Source organism: Chiloscyllium punctatum, chromosome 13 (genome assembly GCF_047496795.1).
Source record: "Chiloscyllium punctatum isolate Juve2018m chromosome 13, sChiPun1.3, whole genome shotgun sequence".
Lineage (NCBI taxonomy): Eukaryota > Metazoa > Chordata > Chondrichthyes > Orectolobiformes > Hemiscylliidae > Chiloscyllium > Chiloscyllium punctatum.
The window spans coordinates 88,480,223-88,501,947 of NC_092751.1; the positions used below are offsets into that span (position 1 = coordinate 88,480,223).

Genomic DNA, 21,725 nt, shown 5'->3' on the forward strand with positions numbered 1-21,725 from the left:
AATAATACGACTTTCACACTTCAAAGCAGCCCTAAAGCCAGTTTACTATCTTTTGAACTAACCCGCGGCTTGTGACTTCAGGTTAGACTACCACCTGTCCCTCTAATGAGAGAGCAGGCTACCGTCTTGTAGGACATTCGCCTGTCCCTCGGATGCTGCCTGACCGACTGTGCTTTTCCAGCACCACACTTTTCGACTTTGATCTCAGCATCTGCAGTCCTCACTCCCGTCTTGTTGGACGACGGCGACTTTGCCGTTTAAAGTGTAGTCCAAGTAAACAAACTTAATCTGAGGGCAAACCAGCTTCGTGAGGAAGGAGAAATATCAAGGCAGTGAGGCGAAGCAAGCTCATGGCTACACTAGTTTCCTGAAGCAAGGCGATTTGTGTTTAGGTTTGAGGCTCAGGATATGGGGTCGGCCATTTAGGACTGACTTGAGGAAAAATGTCTTCATCCAGAGAGTGTGGAATGCCACAGATCATAGTTGAGGCCAACAGTATTGAATGTTTTCAAGAAGGAACCTATTAGGTTCACAGGGTATGAGGAGAATGTGGGACTGAGTTGGATGATCAGCCATGATCATATTGAATGGCAGAGCAGGCTCAAAGGGCCGAATGGCCTATCCTGCTCCTGTTTTCTATGTAGAACCAAGTAGAGGGCACGAATAGCGATTTTAGAACATTAGTGCAGTTTCCTGCGATCCCTTCGAGCTCTCTCTGGCCTTGTGAGCGTGTTCAGAAGGTATCCTCAGTCCAAATGAAGTAGGTAAAAACAATGACTGCAGATGCTGGAAACCAGATTCTGGGTTAGTGGTGCTGGAAGAGCACAGCAGTTCAGGCAGCATCCAAGGAGCAGTAAAATCGACGTTTCGGGCAAAAGCCCTTCATCAGGAAAATGAAGACCGACATCCATTCTATTGTTATTAGGGTTTACCCAGATAAAAGAAATTTTAAAACTATATTATACCACATTTCGGGAAGGCAACGTACACAAGGGCATTATGAAATATGACACCAAGTCACATTAGGAGAAATTGTATTGGATTTTTAAGTTCGCTCTAGCTTGAGGGAAAAGCGGTTGCTGACGGAATAGCGGGAAGGTACAAAAGGGCAATCTCTCAACACACACACACACACACACACACAGGCACACACACACAGGCACACAGACACACACATACTTACACACACAGACACCGACACATAGACACACAGACACAGAGATGCACACTGACACACACACAGACACACAGTCAGACACAGACACGCACAGATACACACGCACGCACACACCCTGACACACACACTGACGCACAGACAGACACACACATACACACTCTCTCTCTCTCCATCTCTCTCACACACACACCCATCCTTGCCCGGTTGCCTAGGGGGTTGGGGTGGGTTTATTGTGAGGCTACAAGCTGTCCTCCCTGTTCAGGTCTCACTGACGCATTGGAAGGCTGCCTCACCAAAGCAGAAAGACTTGCATTTGCATAGCACCTTTTACATCCTCCCAACGCGTATTGCAGCCAGTGAAAGACATTTGAGGCGGGGTCGCTGTTGTCGGGAAACCATCAGCTCGCCTTAACACAGCAAGATCCCACAAACAGTCATGTTAAGGACGACATATGTTGGTGTTGTTTCAGGCCTAGACATGGGAAGGGACGAGGGGTGGAGCTCCTAAATCTTTTACCTGCATTGAGGAAGCAGGCAGGTGTGGGTTTAATAGCTCGGGGGAAAGATCGCACCCCCAACAGTACAGCGGTCTCTCAGTACTGCACTTACCTGGGTCATAGAGATGTACTAAATTTAGTCCCATTTGCCAGCATTCGTCCATATCTTTCTAAACCCTTCCTATTCATATACCCATCCATTCGTTATTTCGATGTTGTAATTGTACCGGCCTCCAGTCTCTGGCAGTTCATTCCGTTTCCGAGTGCTGAAGCATTGGGAATGGGTTTTCAGCTGGCAACGTTTAACCCAGTAGAAAGAATACTGGCACCAGTTCAGTGTCACTTGGAGGCTGACGTGGCCAGTAAAATTTGAAAAAAAAAAGATACTGGTCATCGTGATTTACTGTCAGATGGTGGAGGGAGGCACAGAAGAGACAAAAGTTTTTGAGAAGCAATCACCGTCCATAACGATGCAAGGCAATAATACAGGACACCGAAACCAGTCTCAAGAGATCTGCACCTATACAGGATTGATATCTGCTATTTGTTTTAACGTCCATTCCTCAGTAACTCGATTACTCCATGGGGTTATTGGCAAGTTAAAGAGTAGATATAACCCTGGATGTCTTCACCTCTCCCCCCCACTACCCCACCACCCCCCTCAAAAATACCAGAAAATAAATTATTGCATTACCTGGGCCAAGGAAAGAACAGGGAACAACACTCAATAGGAGCTGGGCATACAGACCAGAGCTGGTACCGAGAGCAGTCCACATGTTGGAAATGGACCTGCAAGTTTTATTTCCGGGGCTCATTAAGCTATCCACCGTGCCTAAAGCAGAACTGGGGTCAAAGAGAACCACATTTGCAGATGCTGGTGATGTGAAAAAAAAATTGCTGGAGGAACTTAGCGAGTCTGGCAGCATCTGTGGAGCGAAAACAGCGTTTCTTCAACAAAGGTCACTGCACTCAAAACGCAATGCCATTTGTTTTTGTTTTTTTCTACTCCAGAGGTTCCTGTCCAATCACAGGGCACTAAATGTTGACCAATAGGATTGCAATCTCTCCATGGGCATCCCCGCCAATGTTGGTAGGCGGAAAACTTTTAACGGATGGAGGGAATAAGCAATATTTCAAGACAACGGTGCCTACGCTGCTAAACATTAGCAGGATTCTTTCTGGTTTTTGTTTTCACTTTGGATTTCCAGCACCGACAGTTCTTTGGTTTATTTTACCTCACAAATGGATTTTCTGGGACGTGATTGAAAATCAAAAAGTCACCATCTTGACAGGAGGTAAGTATTTTTAACCAACCAAAAAGGAGCGATTCGCATCGTCCAATAGGAAAGCGGGACATGATGCAATGTTTACTGTCAGGAAATACACAACAAGCCAAGTAGCATTTTCTCCCGCACATTCAAAGTAAACTAGACCTTATGTTTACACTATAACTGAATGATAACTGGATGTAGATTGCAAACTGTCGCTAGACATGTCAATTATATGGTAGACTCTTGTGTTTTTTTCCCCATTATAAAACACAGGAAGCTATTTAAATTGAACCTTCTGTTCTCTGGGGAAATCTATATAATTAAATCTGTTACTTTTACAGTTTGCTCCTTACTGCTAGTAATTACTCCTTCAAAAACAGCAAGACGTTGGGGTTTTGTCCTGCGTTTTATCTCCTGGAGGGAAATTAGTAAAAGCACAGCGATGAGCTGGAAGCCAGGGAGCTGCTAATGGACACGACCTCAGTCCAAGGCAGGAGTCGCTTCCTGCCCTGACTCTCGGGGACAAAGATAGAGAGATAGAGGGAGAGATAGATAAAGAGAGAGAGGGAGACATAGAGAGAGTAAGCGAGAAAGAGAAAGATACAGAAATAGAGATAGAAAGGGACAGGTGGAGGGAGACTTAGAGAGATTGAAACACAGAAGGAGAGAGATAGAGGGTGAGAAGGAGGGAGACGTAGTGAAATAGATGCAGAGGGATATAGAGGAGAGACAGAGAGAGGTATAGAGACAAAGAAGAAGGTATGGAGGCATAGATGAAGGGAAGGTTAGAGAGAGAGAGAGGGAGAGGCAACGAGAGAGACACAAACAGACATATAGAGAGATGTGGAGGTGTCGGTGTTAGACTGGGGTGGACAAAAAAAATTCACACAACACCAGGTTAAAGTCCAACAGTTCGAAATACACGTGCTGGACTATAACCCGGTGTTGTGTGATTTTTAACTATATAGAAAGAGATAGAGATATAGAGACAGAAATACAGTTAGAGGGAGTGAGAGAGAGAGATAAAGAGAGAGGTATGTCTCCCTCCGAAAATTGGGACAGGTGGAAACTTAAATCAGGGCCTCCTGGTCTAGAGCTAGCGCCATTTCTGGCCATGCTAAAGCCACATCTTACCACATGGGTAGTTCATTTTGACAAGAGCACAGAAAGATACAGTTCAGTGACTGCTTTTACCAGGTTAATAAGTGACTAAGAAGGATCAATTGTCTTAATATTTTTCCCCAAAACTTTCAATTATAATGGATTAAACGCGTTATTTACAACATTTATCCTGCAATTTATAATGATGTGAATTCGAGTTCTTTATATTTTGACGAACGTGTAGTTTTCAGGTAAGAATTCATGGTTTGGATTCGATGTAGTATTTCAGATTGAGATTATATATGTATTATAACAATAGAGATTAATTTAAAGATATTGAGGGTACAGATACTATTTTGAAGACATAGATACAATTTTATTAGGGCTAAGCTAATTAGATTTGCTTTAAGGTTAGTTATTGGCTAACACACCAAAACAGATCGACACATCAAAGTGTTCGCAGTTTTAAACGATTTATTGTATTAATCGCCGATTCTCACGCCAAAATAATCTTTTCCCCCTGGAACATCGCATGATATTCCTTCATGAGAAAGCGGGATGAACGGAATAATGAGGCAAACGAGAAGAACGTGGATAGTGAATAGTTCAATGGAACACAAGGCGGAAAGACATGGCCCAACTAGGTCATAACGTCTAAGGTTGGGGTGCACTGTCCTTCAATAACCCACACATTAATACTGTACACATTTGGAATTTCTGAGGCTGGTGTAATGAGAATTGAGCTTCGAATAATTTTCCATGACAACTACATTTGAATCATTGATTTCTAACTCTCTGCGAAATCGCCGTGCGTATTTGACTATGGAGGTTGTGTGTTTATATATCAACGACCCGAAGTCAGATTAGGAGGCTCCGTGGAAGTGACTTCTCAAGATATCCCTGGCTTTTTCTAGCGCCGTTTCCGCCGCTACCTCGAGGTGAGGAGTGACTCCAGTCCCTTCCCAGGACGCTCCGTCCGGGTTGGAGGATCTGACCGTCGGGATGCTCAGGTACAGCTGGGTGTCATCCACATGGTAGGCTTGCGGGGGGTGGCAACCGCCACTGGTCAGCTCCCCGACCACCACAGCCCTCCCCAGCCTCTTCATCACGAAGACAAACTCCTCAGCTGCGCCCGAGGTGAAGTTACTGGTGAGGAGGATCAACTGCCTTCCAGAGCCGTATCGCTCACCTTTATTAACAAGGGGAAAGAAAAAAATGTCAGGGCGACATGGCAACCTCAGGCTGATAGCCGACTTAGTAACAAAACAATATCCCAGTACCTGCTACGTGTGGAACTGTCCACAGTTCGGAGATGGTGTCAGTGGGTCTGTTGTAAACTCTATCGAGGAGAACAGGCCTTCCATCTTCAAAAAAGTAGGAGCACAGGAGCGGGATGGCAGAGGTAGGTCCTCCAATGTTGTACCTACTCGGGAGAAGATGTGCTTGAATTAGTTACACGCTGGAAAATGGAATGTGTGTTTGGGCCATTTCAACAACACTCCGACCACGCGGAGAGTGAAGGCTATATCTAATTGTTATCAAAGGGGACACTGTTGTTGAACGGATCTTCACTCATCCTGATCGAAATGAAGGCACGATGCATGAAATCTCCTTATACACAGAAACTACACCTGAACGACCCATCCTGAACTAGAGTTGTGCCCTGTCAAGCGTTGCATGATTCCTGTGAAAGTGGAACTGAAGCCGAGAGCGGTGCATTCTGTGGGCAGAGAAACAGGGTTAAGATCGGGACTACAAGTTGATTCTTCTTTCGAACTGAAAAGTGCTGGAAATGTCACGGATTTTACTTGTTGATAAAACGGAAGGAACGAGTGGAGCAGAAGGCAGAGAGAAAGATCAAAAGTATAATTGAACAAAAGACGAAGGGAGAGATAATGGTTGAAGAGATTAAGCGAAGTAAAGGTCCAGGGTATGCAGAATAAAGATCGAATTTGCTGGAAACTTGAACAGAACAGAGAGAGCTAGAGAAACTCAGCAGTGTATGAAATTTACATGACAATATACATTGTAATTACAATTACATTGTAATTCAGCAGGTCTGGCAGCATCCGTGCAGAGAGAAACAGAGTTTATGTTTGGAGTTCAGTCAATAGTGTGTGTACTCTATACGCATATACAGTTCACCTCCTGTCGAATAGTATATGGACTCCATAGGCATATACAGTTCACCTCCTGCCGAATAGTATATGTACTCTATAGGCATATACAGTTCACCTCCTGCCGAATAGTATGGACTCTATACGCATTATCAGTTCACCTCCTGCCGAATAGTATATGTACTCTATAGGCATATATAGTTCACCTCTTGCCGAATAGTATATGGTCTCTATACGCATTATCAGTTCACCTCCTGCCGAATTTCTCCAGCGCTTTCTGTTTTAATTGCGATTCCCAGTAGTCGCAGTATTTTGCTTTCATTTGATGGAATCCTTTGTGCAGATTACGTTCCCTGACTGTCCTTTGCTTCAATCATGTAGCGTTACCTCTGCCCTTAAGCAATACAGCACACTGCTCACACCCTGGCTGCAAGTTCTCAATGTTTTGTCAGTCTAGAAATCACAGTCATTAAATCATTTTCTTCCCCCCTGTAAATTTGAAAAAGCATTTTGCAGATCTGGTCCAAAAAATACAAGTGTGCCTCTTTTAATGAGAGAATTAGATTAGATTCCCTACAGTGTGGAAACAGGCCCTTCGGGCCACGACCCTCCGAAGAGTAACCCACCCAGACCCATTTCCCACTGACTAATGTACCTAACACTACGGGCAATTTAGCATGGCCAATTCACCTGGCCTGCACATCTTTGGACTGTGGGGGGAAACCGGAGCACCCGGAGGGAGTCTCCATACAGACAGGCACCCGCGGCTGGAATTGAACCTCGGACGCTGGTGCTATGAGGCAACTGAGCCACCCCAACCCCTGTGCTGCCTATCTCAATAGTGTGATTTCTTCAAGTTACCAATAATCAACTTGCTCAAAATACTCCTTAAAGCTTTTAACCTGAAACAAGTTTATGAGAAAAAAATGAAACTTAAGATCGAGTATAATTCGAACACAGAAACTTCTGCTTCAGTTCCCAGTTTAAAGAAGTCCCTTCAATTACACTTGATGGATTTGCCTTTCATCATTTTCCCCCACAACAGTGATTCATTTCAAAATTACACAAACTGAAAAACAATCTTCCGCATTAGTAATCTCCTAGCCACTTTGATCTGAAAGGGAAACTGAAATTATGAAGCATATATTTGCTCTCACTTGTGTGCAATGACTAGCTTAAACATTGATAACAACCAGAATACATTTAAAAAAACCCTGCATTTCACTCAAGTATCTCACTGAGTACTGTTTCGCCTGTAACACAATGACATGAGGTTACTATTTATGCAACAGCATTGGGACACAGTTATCTGTACTATCTGGTGAATACATTGCTGACATCCATTTCATAACATTATATGACATATTAAGATTCGGGACTAATACTGCAGCATGATACCAGTTAATTAATAGCATTTATTAAAATGTGTGGAATTACTGAATTTGATTCTCATAACACCTGTAATTCACTCAGATTTTGTTGCACAAAATACAAGTTATTTTAAGAACATTGGTGTAATCAAAATTGAAAGCAGCTTTTATAAATTGCTCACAAAACAGAAATTGCTGGCGAAACTCAGCAGGTCTGGCAGCATCTGTGGAGAGAAAGCAGTTTTGAGACTAATGACCTGTTCATTGTCCATAGTCCATTCATTGCACTCAAAATGTTAACTCTGTTTCTCACTCCACACATGCTACTAGACCTGCTGAGTTTTTTCAGCAATTTCTGTTTTTGTTTGTTTCAGATCTCCAGTGCCCAAAGTTCTTTGTTTTAGTTTGGTCCTTAAATTACTCATGACAAATCGTGAGGATCCATGTAATAAAATGAGATTCAACATAATCAGTCACTGTGAACGTCATTGTTAGAGTTCAAAGTACAGTATTCACAACACTCCATGGTGTGAAACAGTGTTAGGTTCCAGTGTGACTGTTTCATCAAGGTGTAACATGCCAAGAGAAGCAGTTTCCAGTTTGGGTATCAAGCTGAAGCAGCCCATGTTTATAAAATCATGAGGGGCATGGATCGGGTAAATAGGCAAGGTCTTTTCACCAGGGTAGGGGAGTCTAAAACTAAACTGAGCTACAAATCTTCACAAAAATCCCCCTGGACTGTTAAGCACCAACAAGACCCAAGTCAGGAGCACAATGGAGTAATTGCACCCTCTTTTTGCTATTTTCCACTTTCTGTACCAGTTATCTTTCGGAATCTCTGAATGGAATTGCCAACTTCATACAAAATAATGAAAAATTTTGTGAGCAATCGCTTTAAAGTAGACAGCAACAAACCAAGTCTATTTTATACAAAAACAGAAATTGCTGGAGAAACTCAGCGGGTCTGGCAGCACCTGCTGAGAAAGCAGAGTTAACCTTTTGAGATTGATGATCCTTCTTCAGAACTATTTTCTACTGAGTTCTTACAGTTTGCAGATGTGCCTTCCATTTAATCAGCCTGGGCCAGATTTAAATTCCAATAAAGGCAAAATACCATTGATGCTGGAAATCTAAAGTAAACACAAAGGACGTTGGAGAGCATTTGGCAACAATTTGTGGAGAAAAACAAAGGAATTAATGTTTAGCCACACTGGACTCAAAATACTAACTCTGTTTCTCTCTGCACAGATGCTGTCAGACCTGATGAGTTTCTCAAACATTCTCTGTGCTTGTTTTAGATTTGAACTCAGACTTGCAGAAAGAAAGGAACACTATCTAATTCATAGGGTAAGTCTAACTCAGGACTAAGCAATTTTCTTGACTGGCAACACAACCACGCATATTCACTCCCTCCACCACCAATGTTCAGTTGCAGCAGTGTGTACCAGTGTGGGCAGCACAGTGGCACAGTGGTTAGCACTGTTGCCTCACAGCACCAGAGACCTGGGTTCAATTTCCACCTCAGGCAACTATCTGTGTGGAGCTTGCATATTCTCCCCGTGTCTGCCTGCGTTTCCTCCGGTTTCCTCCCACAGTCCAAAGATGTGCAGGTTAGGTGAATTGGCTATGCTAAATTGTCTGTAGTGTTAAGTGAAGGGGTAAACGTAGGAGAATGGGTCTGGGTGGGTTGCTCTTCGGAGGATGGGTGTGGACTTGTTGGGCCGAAGGGCCTGTTTCCACACTGTAAGTAATCTAATCTAATCTACAAGATGCACTGCTGAAACTCACCAAGCCTGCTTAAGCAGCATCTTCCAACTGATAACCACTACCATCTAGACAGACAATGGCAGAAGGGCATGTGAATACCATCTCCAAACCATACACCATCCTGACCTAGCACTATATCGCCATTCCTTCACAATTAGGTCAGAATCCTGGAACTCCCTTTCTAATAGGGTTATGATTAACCCTCCATAAAAGGTGGGGAGAGGAAGGAAAGATCAGGGAGAGGGTAGTGCATGAGGGAGATAACCTCGCACCACAGAAAGGGAGTGGAGACAATGCAGAGTAAGGATTAAGAGGTTAAAGAAGGTAGCTCTCAAGTGCAAATAGAAATGGGCAACAAATAGCAGCCCTGCCAGAGAGGCACGCAACACTTGAATGAATGAGAAAAATAACGTTTAGAAATATTTTGAATCTCATTGCTCAGCTGTTACAATGGATTGTTTTTTGCATTCAGTGGTAAAGCAATAGTGAAAACTGCTGATTCTGAAGATTTAGTGATTTCTGGTGTCTGGGGAAAAGGAACTGGATTTCCCTTCTCCTGTTTGGCAATTTATTACTAGTATCAAGTCAAGAGTATTACCAGGTGACCACATCCATTGATGTCACCAAGTAGAGTGGTATGAGGAGTCATAGTTTGAAGATATTAGGAGAAAGGTATAAAGGAGATGTCAGAGGTAGGTTCTTTATACAGAGAGTTGTGAATGCATGGAATGCGTTGCCAGTTGTGGTGGTGGAAGCAGAGTCATTAAGGACATTTAAGTGACTGCTGGACATGCACATGGATAGCAGTGAGTTGAGGGGTGCGAAGGTTAAGTTATTATATTTTATATTAGGATTAAACCTCAGCACAACAGCGTGGACCAAAGGGCCTATTCTGTGCTGTACTTTTCTATTTATATTTCTATATCTAGAGTAAACAAGCAACCAAACTGAAGTATATTCACCAACAGCAAACAAGGAAATTAAAATAGAGAATCTGCCCATTTTTAATTTACTTCTTGTAGCATAATAATTGATTATGATTGGATCAAGATAGAAAGTAAAATATCACAAGCACTTAAAAACAAATCAAAAAAGAACTGGCATGTTTTTATGATACAGAAATTTCACATTTTTGGCAGATAAAATTAGATTTTCAGAGCCTCTGCGGGTTCTTTAATTATAAACTGAGCGAACTGTTAAAAATGAAATTACATTGCATCGAGCAAGATGCAACTTTTAAAGGAACAAAAACAGGAATTGCAGGAGAAACTCAGCATTTGGCAGCCTGTGTGGAGAAAAAGCAGAGGTAACATTTCAAGTCCACTGATCCTTCTTCAGAACCCATAACCTTTAAAGCATTTTCAGACCAGAGATAACAGCATAAGAGTGGAAGTTATCATACATTATCTAATTTCTTAGTAATGTTTGGAGATGCCACAAAGGTGAAATCCTGCAGATCGTGGAAATCCAAACAAGTACAGAAAGTGCTGTAGAAACTCAGCAGGTCTAGCAGGATCTGTGGAGAAAGAATTATTTTTGACATTTTGAGTCCAATGTGACTCTTCTTTGGAACTGAAGTGATATGGAAAGTTGTTGGGTTTTATAATGTGGGAAAAGGTGGGGAGCAGAAGGAAAGGTCAGGGAGAGGTTAGTGCATGAGGGAAATTACCTTGTACCATAGAAAGGGAGTGGAGACAATGCAGAGTAAAGATTAAGAGCAGAATTTTGGTCAGGTTGTTGATGAATTCTAGCCAGGCTGTTCAAATAGAAGCTAAGAGACATGGACTATCATTGTGCACAGAGTGTATTGACTATATACGTTCGGAACCTTTCTCCCCAAATCCCAACTATTTCTTCTGTACATATCTAGATATCAATTCATGGCTATCACATGATTTCATTCTAACCTAAATTACTTTTTACATTAACACAGTTCTGAAAACAAGATCATTAAACTGAGAGGAGTGGGTGATGTGAGTGACAGGGAAGGAACTATTCCTGTATCACTGCTCACAATGCAGTCCCTTCTATTTTGAAGAGACTGGGTAGATTGGGTAACCACTTTATGAAACATCTCCACACTGTTTGCAAATGTGACCATAACCTTTGAGTTGCTTGTCATTTCAATACAAGATCTGCTGCAGTATTCCAGCTAAGCCCAATGCATGTTGGAGAAATTAGTATCTCACTTTTTGGGTACTTTACAGCCTTTTTAGACTTAACACTGAATTCAACTACAAACCCTATCCACTATTTGGATTTCACTCCCCCCGCTACATCCTCCAGTTTTGTTTTTGGCAGGATGGATCTATAACCAACTGAATGGCTATGCTTTATCCCTTGTCCACAGCCAATGCCATTTTGTTTTGTGACATCTTTAATGGCTAATATTCTTGGCTTTCTAATCTTTCTTTCAATTCCATTTACTATTCTATACCTTTACTCTCAGCATAAAACCTATCACTTTTCCTTATTACTTCAGTTTTGAAGAAGAGTGATATTGGACTGAAAAGATTAACTGTTTCTTTCTCTCTGGATGCTGCCAGACCTGCTGAAGTTTTTCTGCACTCCACTCTGCTCTTGGCTCAACAACACACTTTCTGGAGGAGTACAGAGTCAGTGACTGAAATCACTATGCCTTCCGACAGCTTTGGTATCATTTCAAGCATTAAATGTGGGTCATCAATTATCGTATTTTTGTCATGCTTTATTTCATGAGATCTATTGAAAGCTGAATGTCAGAGCATCTTGAAACATTCCTGTCATTTATGAGCCCAATACCTGTCAGTCATAATCAGTGTTTTCCTTTTTGCCATTATGAATGGTGTAATTGTCTGCGTGCTAAAGTAGCTGTAACATTAAAAGATCTCATTTGTTAGCAGTGCGGCTAAGTGGGAAAATATTTGTGCTATAAGGCAAGTTACAGATCAGCCACAAATTTGTTGCTTACATCTATATATCATTTAAGTATGAGCTGGGAACTTGTAAATGTGAACAGCACATATCCCTTGGTTAAAATATGAATTATAGTGTGTTTCTGAAGGAACAAGTAAAATGGTAAGTACTGACTCAGCACCATTTCCTATATTTGTTTTTCTTTCTTTATTAGGAGTTCTTTTACGTTCTGCTATAAGATGAATCCAATATCGAATTAAATTTCATAGAGAATTTGATTACAATGTAATTAAATAAAGCCTGGTTTTGGAGTTAGGCCTCACTTTGTCACTGAAATATGTTGAGATTCCTTTTAGTCGCTGACTTCACTTCGGTAAATTTTATGTCTTTTTTATCCTCACCTCTGAGTTACATCACAAACGGCGGTTTGAACGTGATGCACAAAGCAGGTTTACACAAACCCGAAACTTTTAATGTGAATGCACGGCAAAATCGCAAAGTTTAAATGCTGTCTAATCCTCAGTGTGTCACTTAACAGCCAATATTCTGGAATACTCCAAAGGGGATTGCTTGGCTTCCAATCTGCCCTTTATGATTTCTGGCCCAAAAGCAAAACTCAAATATTCGACTTTAACCCAGCTGGTTATGGTCGAAAAACAAAAATAATGATAAATAGAAGAAATACATTAGAAGAAACTACAACGACGTGAAAAACACATTGAAAAAATGCTAGGAACTCAGAAATAAAAACAGGAATTGCTGTAAAACCTCAAGCAGGTCTGGAAGCATCTGAGGAGAGAAATCAGAGTTAACGTTTCAGACCCCGTGACTCTTCTTCAGAATACTGGTACTGATATAAATGGTGCCACACTGGAACAAGTTGATATGTTTGCCTCTCTACAGCAAACGATAATAGTGGATGGAAGGTGCGAAGTAAGAGTTATCAGAAGGATTGTTTTGAAGGTGTAGATGTGTACCATACCTTTAAGAGAGAGTGAAAGCTGGCAAGGACTGACTGAAAGCATAGAGTGTGCTGAACAATTAAAAAAATGTAACATTTGGTTGTGAAACAAACAGCTGGAGCTACTTTGCCGTGGTACACAACAAATTCAAATTTGACCAATCAATTTAAATTATGCCCCAAGATACCAAAATCCAATCAAATCTGAATTTTAATGTTTTGGATGACATCAAAACAACGAGATGGTCTGATGTTTTGGGGTATATAAAATTTGGGTATTTTGAACAGTTAGCCAGAATGGCAAAAAGCACCAATGAAGATATAACCTGCAGAGCTTCTCTCTGAAAGGTATCATTTCATATGAAATTTGTGAAGCAGAAGATCGAAGAAAAGGCCAGGAAAGTACAGACAAAGATACCAAGGCAACAGCTGGCTGATTCTGAAATTTGATTTTTTTTGTAAACTTAATCGGGCGGGGTTGTAGAGTCGGAGGTAGATAAATTGATCAAAGGAGGATTACTGTGTGGATAGTTGTTTAATGTTCCTCTGTGTTTTGGAGTTAAAGAATTAATTGTTAACGTTTTTCTTTAAATAGAAGGATTTTTGTAGTTCTTGGTTACTTATATTTTAACAGATTATGAGGCGAGGTGAGCTTTTCTGTATGCATGGTTTAGATTAGCAGAAGGGTCTACCTTTCATAACAGGGACAAGATAGCCAGAGTAATTTTGTGAAGGTGAGAGGTGTGCTAACATCAAGAAAACTCAAGCTTGTAACAAGGAAAACCTCATAAAGTGCTTCATTCTATCCACTTCCCTGTATACCTGGACAATGGAAAATAAAGCTTCAACATTTCAAAGAAATCTTAACATGTATTAAAAAATGTTATACTCAGACTATAAAAGAAATAAAGAAGTGCTGTAAATTGCAGAGGTAAAAAAGAACTTTAAAAAGTGACGTCCTGAAAAGATATTTGGGTCCTTTGGTGAGAGCTGAAAAGATCTCCTCTAGAGGGCAGCGTGGAGGGCAGCTGAAAGAGGCTTTGATCTAGGCGTGGTTGGAGAATGTCACAGAGTGGTTGTAGAGCAGTGACAGTGGACGTGTGAGGATGTGGCACAACAGATGACTGTGACAAACTGTGACAGCAGGTCTCCAGGCAGGAGTGGCTACAATCTCTGGAGGGCTGTAGTGTGCATGCCTTTAATTAGTGCCACTAGGGGAGCCTGTATTTATCTGAGAGGTGGGTATGGGATATCACAAAATCATGGAATAATACGCCACAGAGAGAGCACATTCTGACCATGTTATCTGTGCCAGATCTTGGAAAGATCCCTCAAATTAGTACCAATGCTAATTCAACCTGGTTGGCTTGGGGTAAAGCCAGGTAGCAAGATGTCTTTGGTAGAGCAGAATATGGCAGCAAGAGCTTTGATGGGTTTTGCAGTGTATTTTTTTTTGGATTATGCTTGGCACTTGATGTATCATGTCACAGAAGGGATTTGAACAAGGGGTCAGATTTTTTATTTCATGCTAAAATAAGGAGCAAGTTTATTACCACAGACCAAACCTGTGAATGGTTTGCTAAACTCTAAAAAGGACCTAAGGGGCAACTTTTTCACACAGAGGATGGCACGTGAATGGAATGAGCTGCCAGAGGAAGTAGTGGAGGCTGGTACAATTACAACATTTAAAAGGCATCTGGACAGGAAGGGTTTAGAGGGATATGAGCTAGGTACTGGCAAATGGGACTAGATTAATTTAGGATATCCAGTTGGCATGGGTGAGTTGGACCGAAGGGTCTGTTTCTGTGATGACTCGATGACTAGTCAAGGAGCTGCACAGTGGCTCAGTGGTTAGCACTGCTGCCTTACAGCACCAGGGTCCCAGGTTCGATTCCAACCTTGGGCGACTATCTGTTTTGAGTTTGCACATTCTCCCCGTGTCTGTGTGGGTTTCCTCCCACAGTCCAAAGATGTGCAGGCCAGGTGAATTGGCCATGCTAATTTGCCCATAGTATTAGGCGCATTAGTCAGAGGGAAATGGGTCTGGGTGGGTTACTGTTCAGAGGGTCAGTGTGGACTAGTTGAGCTGAAGGGTCTGTCTCCACACTGTAGGGAAGCTAATCTAATCTAATCAAGTGCTTAGCTGATTCTAAGACAATGATAATGAGATGGTACCAGGCTGCAGAAAGCCTGTAGTTCTGCACAATGATAGCATCTCTCAAGTATTCAAGGCAGTCAGACCACTGTGGCTCAGTGATGTTACCAGCCAGTCTCTCACACAATGCACATTACCTAAGATCCACAATAAGTGCAGTAGTGTTTGCAATCTTATTCCAGACATGTTGCACCATGAGATCTGACACCTGGGTGATGTGCTCCAGGTCAATGAACATGTCGAATCGGAGGTAGCCGACAGTGTTATCAAACACCTTTGTTTGGAAAGAAAATTTGATGAGGTCCTCGAACATCTCGGGGGGAGGAATCTGGCAAAGAGCAGAGTCACAATTAATACAAAATCCATTATTTTATTTTCTTCAAATCACAGCATGTTTTATTCCAGGATCTTATGTTGCTCAAAAAAGGGGTCTTGTGGTGCAGTGGTAGTGTTCCTACCTGTAGACTAGAACATCTGTCTTGAAATTCCACCCTTCCCCAGAGGTTTGTGGCAACAGGATAATTAAACATTGTCTTTTTATGGGGGTCCTGTAGAGCAGTGGTAGTGTTGCTATCTCTAGATACGAAGGTTAGAGTTTCAAGCCACCGTAGAATCATCATAGAATCCCTACAGTGTGGAACCAGGCCCAACAAGTCCACACAGACTCTCCGAAGAGTCCAACCCCATTCCCCAACCCTATTAATTACATTTACCCAGAACTAACATATCCCTGAACACTATGGACAATTTAGTATGGCGAATTTACCCAGCTCTATCCCTACCTGCCCTATCAACATTAATATTAGAATAACCGAGAACAGTTCCGAATTGTTGAGGTGAACCTACCGGCATTGGCACCACTCCGGGAATGTGGTCCTTTCTGTTCTCCGGGATGTGTGCCACCCTGAGGTGTTTGTCGCCGGAGAGGTGGTGAAGGTGCGCGGACAGTTTCAGAGCCAGCTCAGCCTCAGAGTTGATGCCACTGTACTGGTCCTGGCTGAGGAGGTGGGTGAGGTGCTCAGCCACCAATGCCCCGCCTTCAGCTGAGGCGTAGTTGGCAGCCACCAGCTCCCCAGCCGTGCGGACGATCCCGGGGATTTTGGCACGGAGTCTGACAATGCCGAGGGCTACCTGCAGGGCTTCATTGGCTTGGACGGGGACATGGGGCTCAGCCCCGGAGACACTCCAAACCTTGCCGGAGACGCTGCTGAGTACCACCTGGTTGGGGATAGCCATGTAGAGGTCACTGTGTGCCATCCTGTAGGTGCCAATTGACAAGGCCCCGCCAATGGTTGGCTCCCCAACGACTGTTGCCCTCTTCAAATCCATCATGGCCCTGGTGAATGTCTCTGCTGCTGAGCCTGTGATGTGGCTGGTTAAGATGTAGATGTCCTTCTCGGGGGAATACCTTTGCCCCAAGACCTTGGGCATGGTCCATATCTGTGTACGGGTGGAGGAGGGCTGGTCGAACACTGTGTAGAGGTGATGCAGAGGCTGGGGCGCGAAGAAGTAAGAACACAGAATGGGGATGGCAGTGGAATAGCCGCCAACGTTGTACCTCATGTCAATGACCAGGCTCTCAGTGTCTACCAGCTTGTTCCACACTTGCTCCAACAACTGAGGCCCAATGACCCTGATGGTGTCGGCCCCTGCCATGAGGTCGAAGCGCAGGTAGCCCACATTGCCAGGCAGCACCTCCACCTTGAACAAGGCACGGAGGATGCCGCCCAGTTCTTCCGGCGACGGGATGCTCTCGGGCGCTTCCTCCGGGGGCTCGGGTGCCGACATGCTGCAGAACACTTGGAGCCGGTGATCGGCCGCTGCCTCCTTTAGATCACGGGTCAACTGCGAGGCCAGTGACTCACTGTCCACCACTGAGCGGTACCACCCTGCCAGCCGCTTGGCGTGGAGCACAGAGCTGACCTGGGCTGCTACCTCTGGCATGGCATAGTAGGTATTGAGCAGGTTGGCCGCCTCCTCGACCAGCTCAAAGAGGTTGGCGTGGAAGGTCATCACCTCCTTGGTCTTCTCAAGAGCCTCCTCTGCTAACACAATGGCATCGGGCACCACACCAGCACCCAGCCAATACTCGCCATTGTTATCCAAGAAGTTGAGGAACGGGATGGTGATGATGAGGTTGGTTTCTCCAATTGGGAAGGACCGGGAGTGGTGCAGGGTCCCAGATGTGATCTCTCCAATCACAGTGGCCCGTTTGAGGGACTGCATCAAGTAGGCAAACTCTTCAGCAGCAGAGGCAGTGCGTTGGCTGGTCAACACGTAGACACCCCTCTCCGAGCCATAGAGGCTCCCCTTCGGGGCTGGGAGTGTCGAGAACTCTTGGCTGGTGTTACTCAGCCGGTTATACACTGTATAGAAGAGGACGGGGGGGCCCTGTTCTTGGAAAGGGGACAGCAGCAGGGAAATGGCATCCGAAGGACCCCCCGTGTTGAAGCGAAGGTCAACTATCATGGCACTGGTGTCCTTCAGGGGTACCCACACCTTGTCCTCCAGGTGCGGGCCGAGTAGAGGCATCAGGGCACCACCAGGGAACTGGTCAAATCGCAGGTAACCAATGTTGCCTGGCAGGATGTCCACCCGGAACATGGAGCCCAGTAGGTGTAAGAGGGAGCTGGCATCGCTCGCTAGGTCCACCGAAGGGCTGGGCGCCAGGGCTCGGGGTGGCACTGCACTCACCCTGATGGTCAACCTTGGGTCCTCACAGATGGCCTGCAGCTCGCAGTTGAGCTTGGCTGCCAGGTCTTGCTCAGAAATCACTGCCGAGGCGGTCAGTTTGGAAATTCGGCGCACCAGGGAGGGGACGTGGTCCACAAAGGTGTAGTAGCTGCGCAGCAGATCGGATATCCTGGCAATCACACCGGGCACTGCCTTCCTGATGGCTAGGATTGAGGTGGCTTTCTCCAGTGCCCTATCAGCACTGACCAGCACCACTGGGAAAACCCCATTCACCTCCCAACTTTGGCCAGTGATGGGGCTGATGGACCTTGAGAGGGGGACAGTGATGAAGAAATCTGAGGTGCCAATGCGGAACTTCTGGACATTGAGTGAGCCGCCCGCAGTCCTCTCGCCCACCAGAAGAGCCCGGTCCAAGTGCTTCAGAATGTAAGCCACATCCTCTGGCACCCCTTGGGTGTTGCTACTGACCAGCACCAACAGGTCCTTGTCCTGGCTATACCGCTCCCCCAGGACACTGGGCAGTGTCCAGAGCTCCATGGTGGAATTGGAGGGCCGGTTGTAGACAGAGTCGATGTGGATTGGATTGCTAGCCTCACAGAAGTAGGAGATGAGAAAGGGGACCCCAGAGATATTTCCACTTTCGCTGTATCTCAGGTCCAGGATGAGGGCGTCGGTGCTCACAATGTGGTCCCAAATGCTCTCCACCAAAATGGGGCCAAGCTCTTTGACCATCTCCGCCCCAATGATGTGGTCAATCCGCAAGTAGCCCACGTTGTTGTCCAAGATCTCAAACCTGACGGAGCTCTGCACCAGCTGGAGATGCATCTCGGGGCCGAGGGGAGGGAGGGTCACTGGGTCCTGGATGGAGGTGCCGGGCTCGTAGGAGATTCGCAACCGAGGGTCATTCAAAGCCCCCTGGACCCCTGCCGTCAACACCGCAGCCAGGGTGTGCGGCTCGGTCACATGTAGGATCTCCTCACTTTGGTTGGCCTGCCGGATGGCCTCCTTCATACCTGCCAGGTTTTCCGGGAAGCAGTAATTTTCCAGCAAGACTTCAGCCATGTCCAACATCGTTGTGGATTGGAACATCTTAGCACTGGGCACCCAGCTCACAAGTATAACCATCAACCAAAGTCCTGACATTCCTGCCATGCTTCTTAATGAGCTGTTTCTCCCTACAAAATCAAAACATAAACACCCTGGTCTATCGGTAATGGAGACTCAACGTTATCTTCCTTGCTGTCACTCTGAAATGAAAGGCAGGCAGCAAGGCAGTACTAAACCCCAAGAGACAGGATCAGCCAGATTACACGTACTCAGTGGTGCTGAAAGTTTAATCTCCTTAGGTGACCTGCCTAAGCAAAGCACTGTCTATAAATAATAAAACAAATATTCAGAATATAAGATATAAAACAGAAAAGCTGCAGGATGCTGAAGATCTGAAACAGAAATTGCTGGAGAAACTCAGCAACTCTGGCAGCACTGTGGACAGAGAAACAGAGTTAACCTTCTGGGTCCGGTGACCCCTTTTCAAGAATCTCTTCCTCTCTCCACGATTGTTGCCAAACCTGCTGAGTTTCTCCAGCACTTCCTGTTTTTGTTTTAGATTTCCTGCTTTTGTTTTTTTTTCTGGACAATCTGTATTGGGATTGCTGACTGACCAAATTTATGAGTTAGGGGCTTAATTATTTAGGCCATAAGACATAGGAGCAGAAATTAGGCCATTCAGCCCATCTCCTTTGCCATTCAATCATGGCTGATGAGTTTCTCAATCCCATTCTCCCACTTTCCCCCTGTACCCCTTGATCCCCTTGACAGTCAAGAACCTATCCATCCCAGTCTTCAATATACCTAATGATCTAGCCTCCACAGCTTCCTGTGGCTGTGAATACCACAGATTCACCACTCTCTGGTTGACAAGTTTCTCCTTATCTCTGCATTTGACATGAGATTCTCTTCAGCATTGGTGAATATCGATGCAAGTCCAGTGTGCTCATTAGGGATCAATACATAACTGTTCACTTGGGGCCTCAGTGAAAGACAGCGAGTCTCCTATGCAATACTGTTTTGACCTCGTGACCTCTCTTCAGCCTCTGTCCGCGTTCTGCACACAGATCCCAAATGTTCCCCAACGGTATTAGGTAAATGAAACCTGGCGTGACTCTAATCCTGAGCAAATAGGTGATTAACTCTTTAACACGGCCCAGCAACATATGGCTGTGTCTTCCTATCAGCTTCAGCCAATTGCAGGCGCTTGTTACACAACACCACTGGTGCTCAAGCTAGTGATCCCTTTAGCCTGGGTCAGTGTCACCGCCGGGAGACACTTTGAGACTGAGCTCCGTTTGTAAACATTTCCTAACCCGTTCACGCCTCTGGAGCAGGTGGGACTTGAACTAGGCTCAGAGGTGATGGCACTACCACTGCCCCACAGCAGCCCTCCCAATTATTGTTCTATACGAAGCTTTCAACAGAAAAACATTAATCGACCATTGAGAGACAATTGTTGGCGTCACGCTGAGGAGGAATTCAGGCAAAATGATGGTTCTAAATGTATTTCAAAATTTGTTTTTTTTAAAAAGAAAAGATTGCTTCCAGTTTCATTTCCTTTCATTGATTAGACGAGTCCACATTTAAAAACGTCTCCCGGAATGTGGGAGGTGATTGCAACAGGATTGAGATTGCAAACTAATTCATTGCCTCCCTCAGGAACTTGGAAACGGATTTGGTGAGATTTAGTCCGAACAGGGGCAGGGTTCAGTTTTAGGAGAAAGTGAGGACTGCAGATGCTGGAGATCAGAGCTGAAAAACGTGTTGCTGGAAAAACGCAGCAGGTCAGGCAGCATCCAAGGAACAGGAGAATAGACGTTTCGGGCATGAGCCCTGCTTCAGGAAGAGTTCAGTTTAATCCATCGCAATGTATTCTGTTCAGGCAGAGAACACTGGAGAAGCTCAGCAGGTCTGGCAGCAGTTGGGGAGAGAGAAACATTTCGACTCCGGTATAAGAACCCGTTTGATTCAGAATTCCAGCTGAATTTTGATTTCATTTGGGTTTGGGAAGAGTTGGTCCTGGGGGATATATTTAAAGAAAAAAGTTAGACGTTCTATGTTTTTCAATGTTTCAATGTTTTTCAAAGTAGTTTTAAAAGTATAAATCGTTACATTCTGTGAACTCGTTAAAGCTTCGAACTTTGTGCAGAAGGGGGAAGATTCCAAAATCAACCAAGTTTGGGTTTTCTCTCAGGCAGTCGAAGGATTTACTTCGGTTTTGGTTCGAGATGGCTTCACAATCTGGACTCATGCCTCAAATGTTTCTCTTTGAGAGAGGGCGAGCACGAGTCGCGGCTGACAGAGGTTGAAGGGTTTCATCAGAAAATCGCGGTCACTTTTCGAACCTTTCACTCTGTGTGGGAGCGTTTTAGTCGAAGTTAGAACGTCACGGGAACCAACGACTTACCTCCAGAGACACTGAATCTCATTTTCGGCTGTACACCTCCCCATCTCCTTCAAAGATGAAAAGATTTTAAAAAATTCCTTAAAACAAAGAAAAATCTGCTCCGTATCTTTGCGCATTCAATCTGACAAGTCTGGTAAAATGCGATCCTCAGCTCAGTGTCATTGTACAGTATTGGAGATGGTTATAAACCCCGTCTTTAAATGATCACACAGTCTCAGGCGTTTTAAATAAAATGAGATGAATGCATATACCCCGTGTGCCAC

General features: G+C 44.3%; 1 protein-coding gene across 1 annotated transcript; it reads right to left on the reverse strand.

The window, feature by feature from the left end:
* Positions 1-4,438: 4,438 nt before the first annotated feature.
* LOC140484629 (retinol-binding protein 3-like) lies at positions 4,439-19,303 on the reverse strand. The gene is made up of 4 exons (XM_072583166.1): positions 16,158-19,303; positions 15,449-15,639; positions 5,327-5,469; positions 4,439-5,235 (listed from the first exon to the last, which is right to left on the reverse strand). Exons 1-4 carry the CDS (start codon positions 19,155-19,157, stop codon positions 4,910-4,912), a joined length of 3,660 nt encoding a protein of 1,219 aa, XP_072439267.1. The 5' UTR covers positions 19,158-19,303; the 3' UTR covers positions 4,439-4,909.
* Positions 19,304-21,725: the final 2,422 nt, after the last annotated feature.

Coding starts and splice junctions, on each gene's coding strand:
- LOC140484629 (XM_072583166.1), bottom strand. CDS start 19,157: ATGGCAGGAATGTCAGGACTTTGGTTGATGGTTATACTTGTGAGCTGG. Junction 5,470..15,448: donor GCACTTATTGTGGATCTTAG/GTAATGTGCATT, acceptor TCTCCCGAGTAG/GTACAACATTGGAGGACCTA. Junction 5,236..5,326: donor GACAGTTCCACACGTAGCAG/GTACTGGGATAT, acceptor TTGTTAATAAAG/GTGAGCGATACGGCTCTGGA.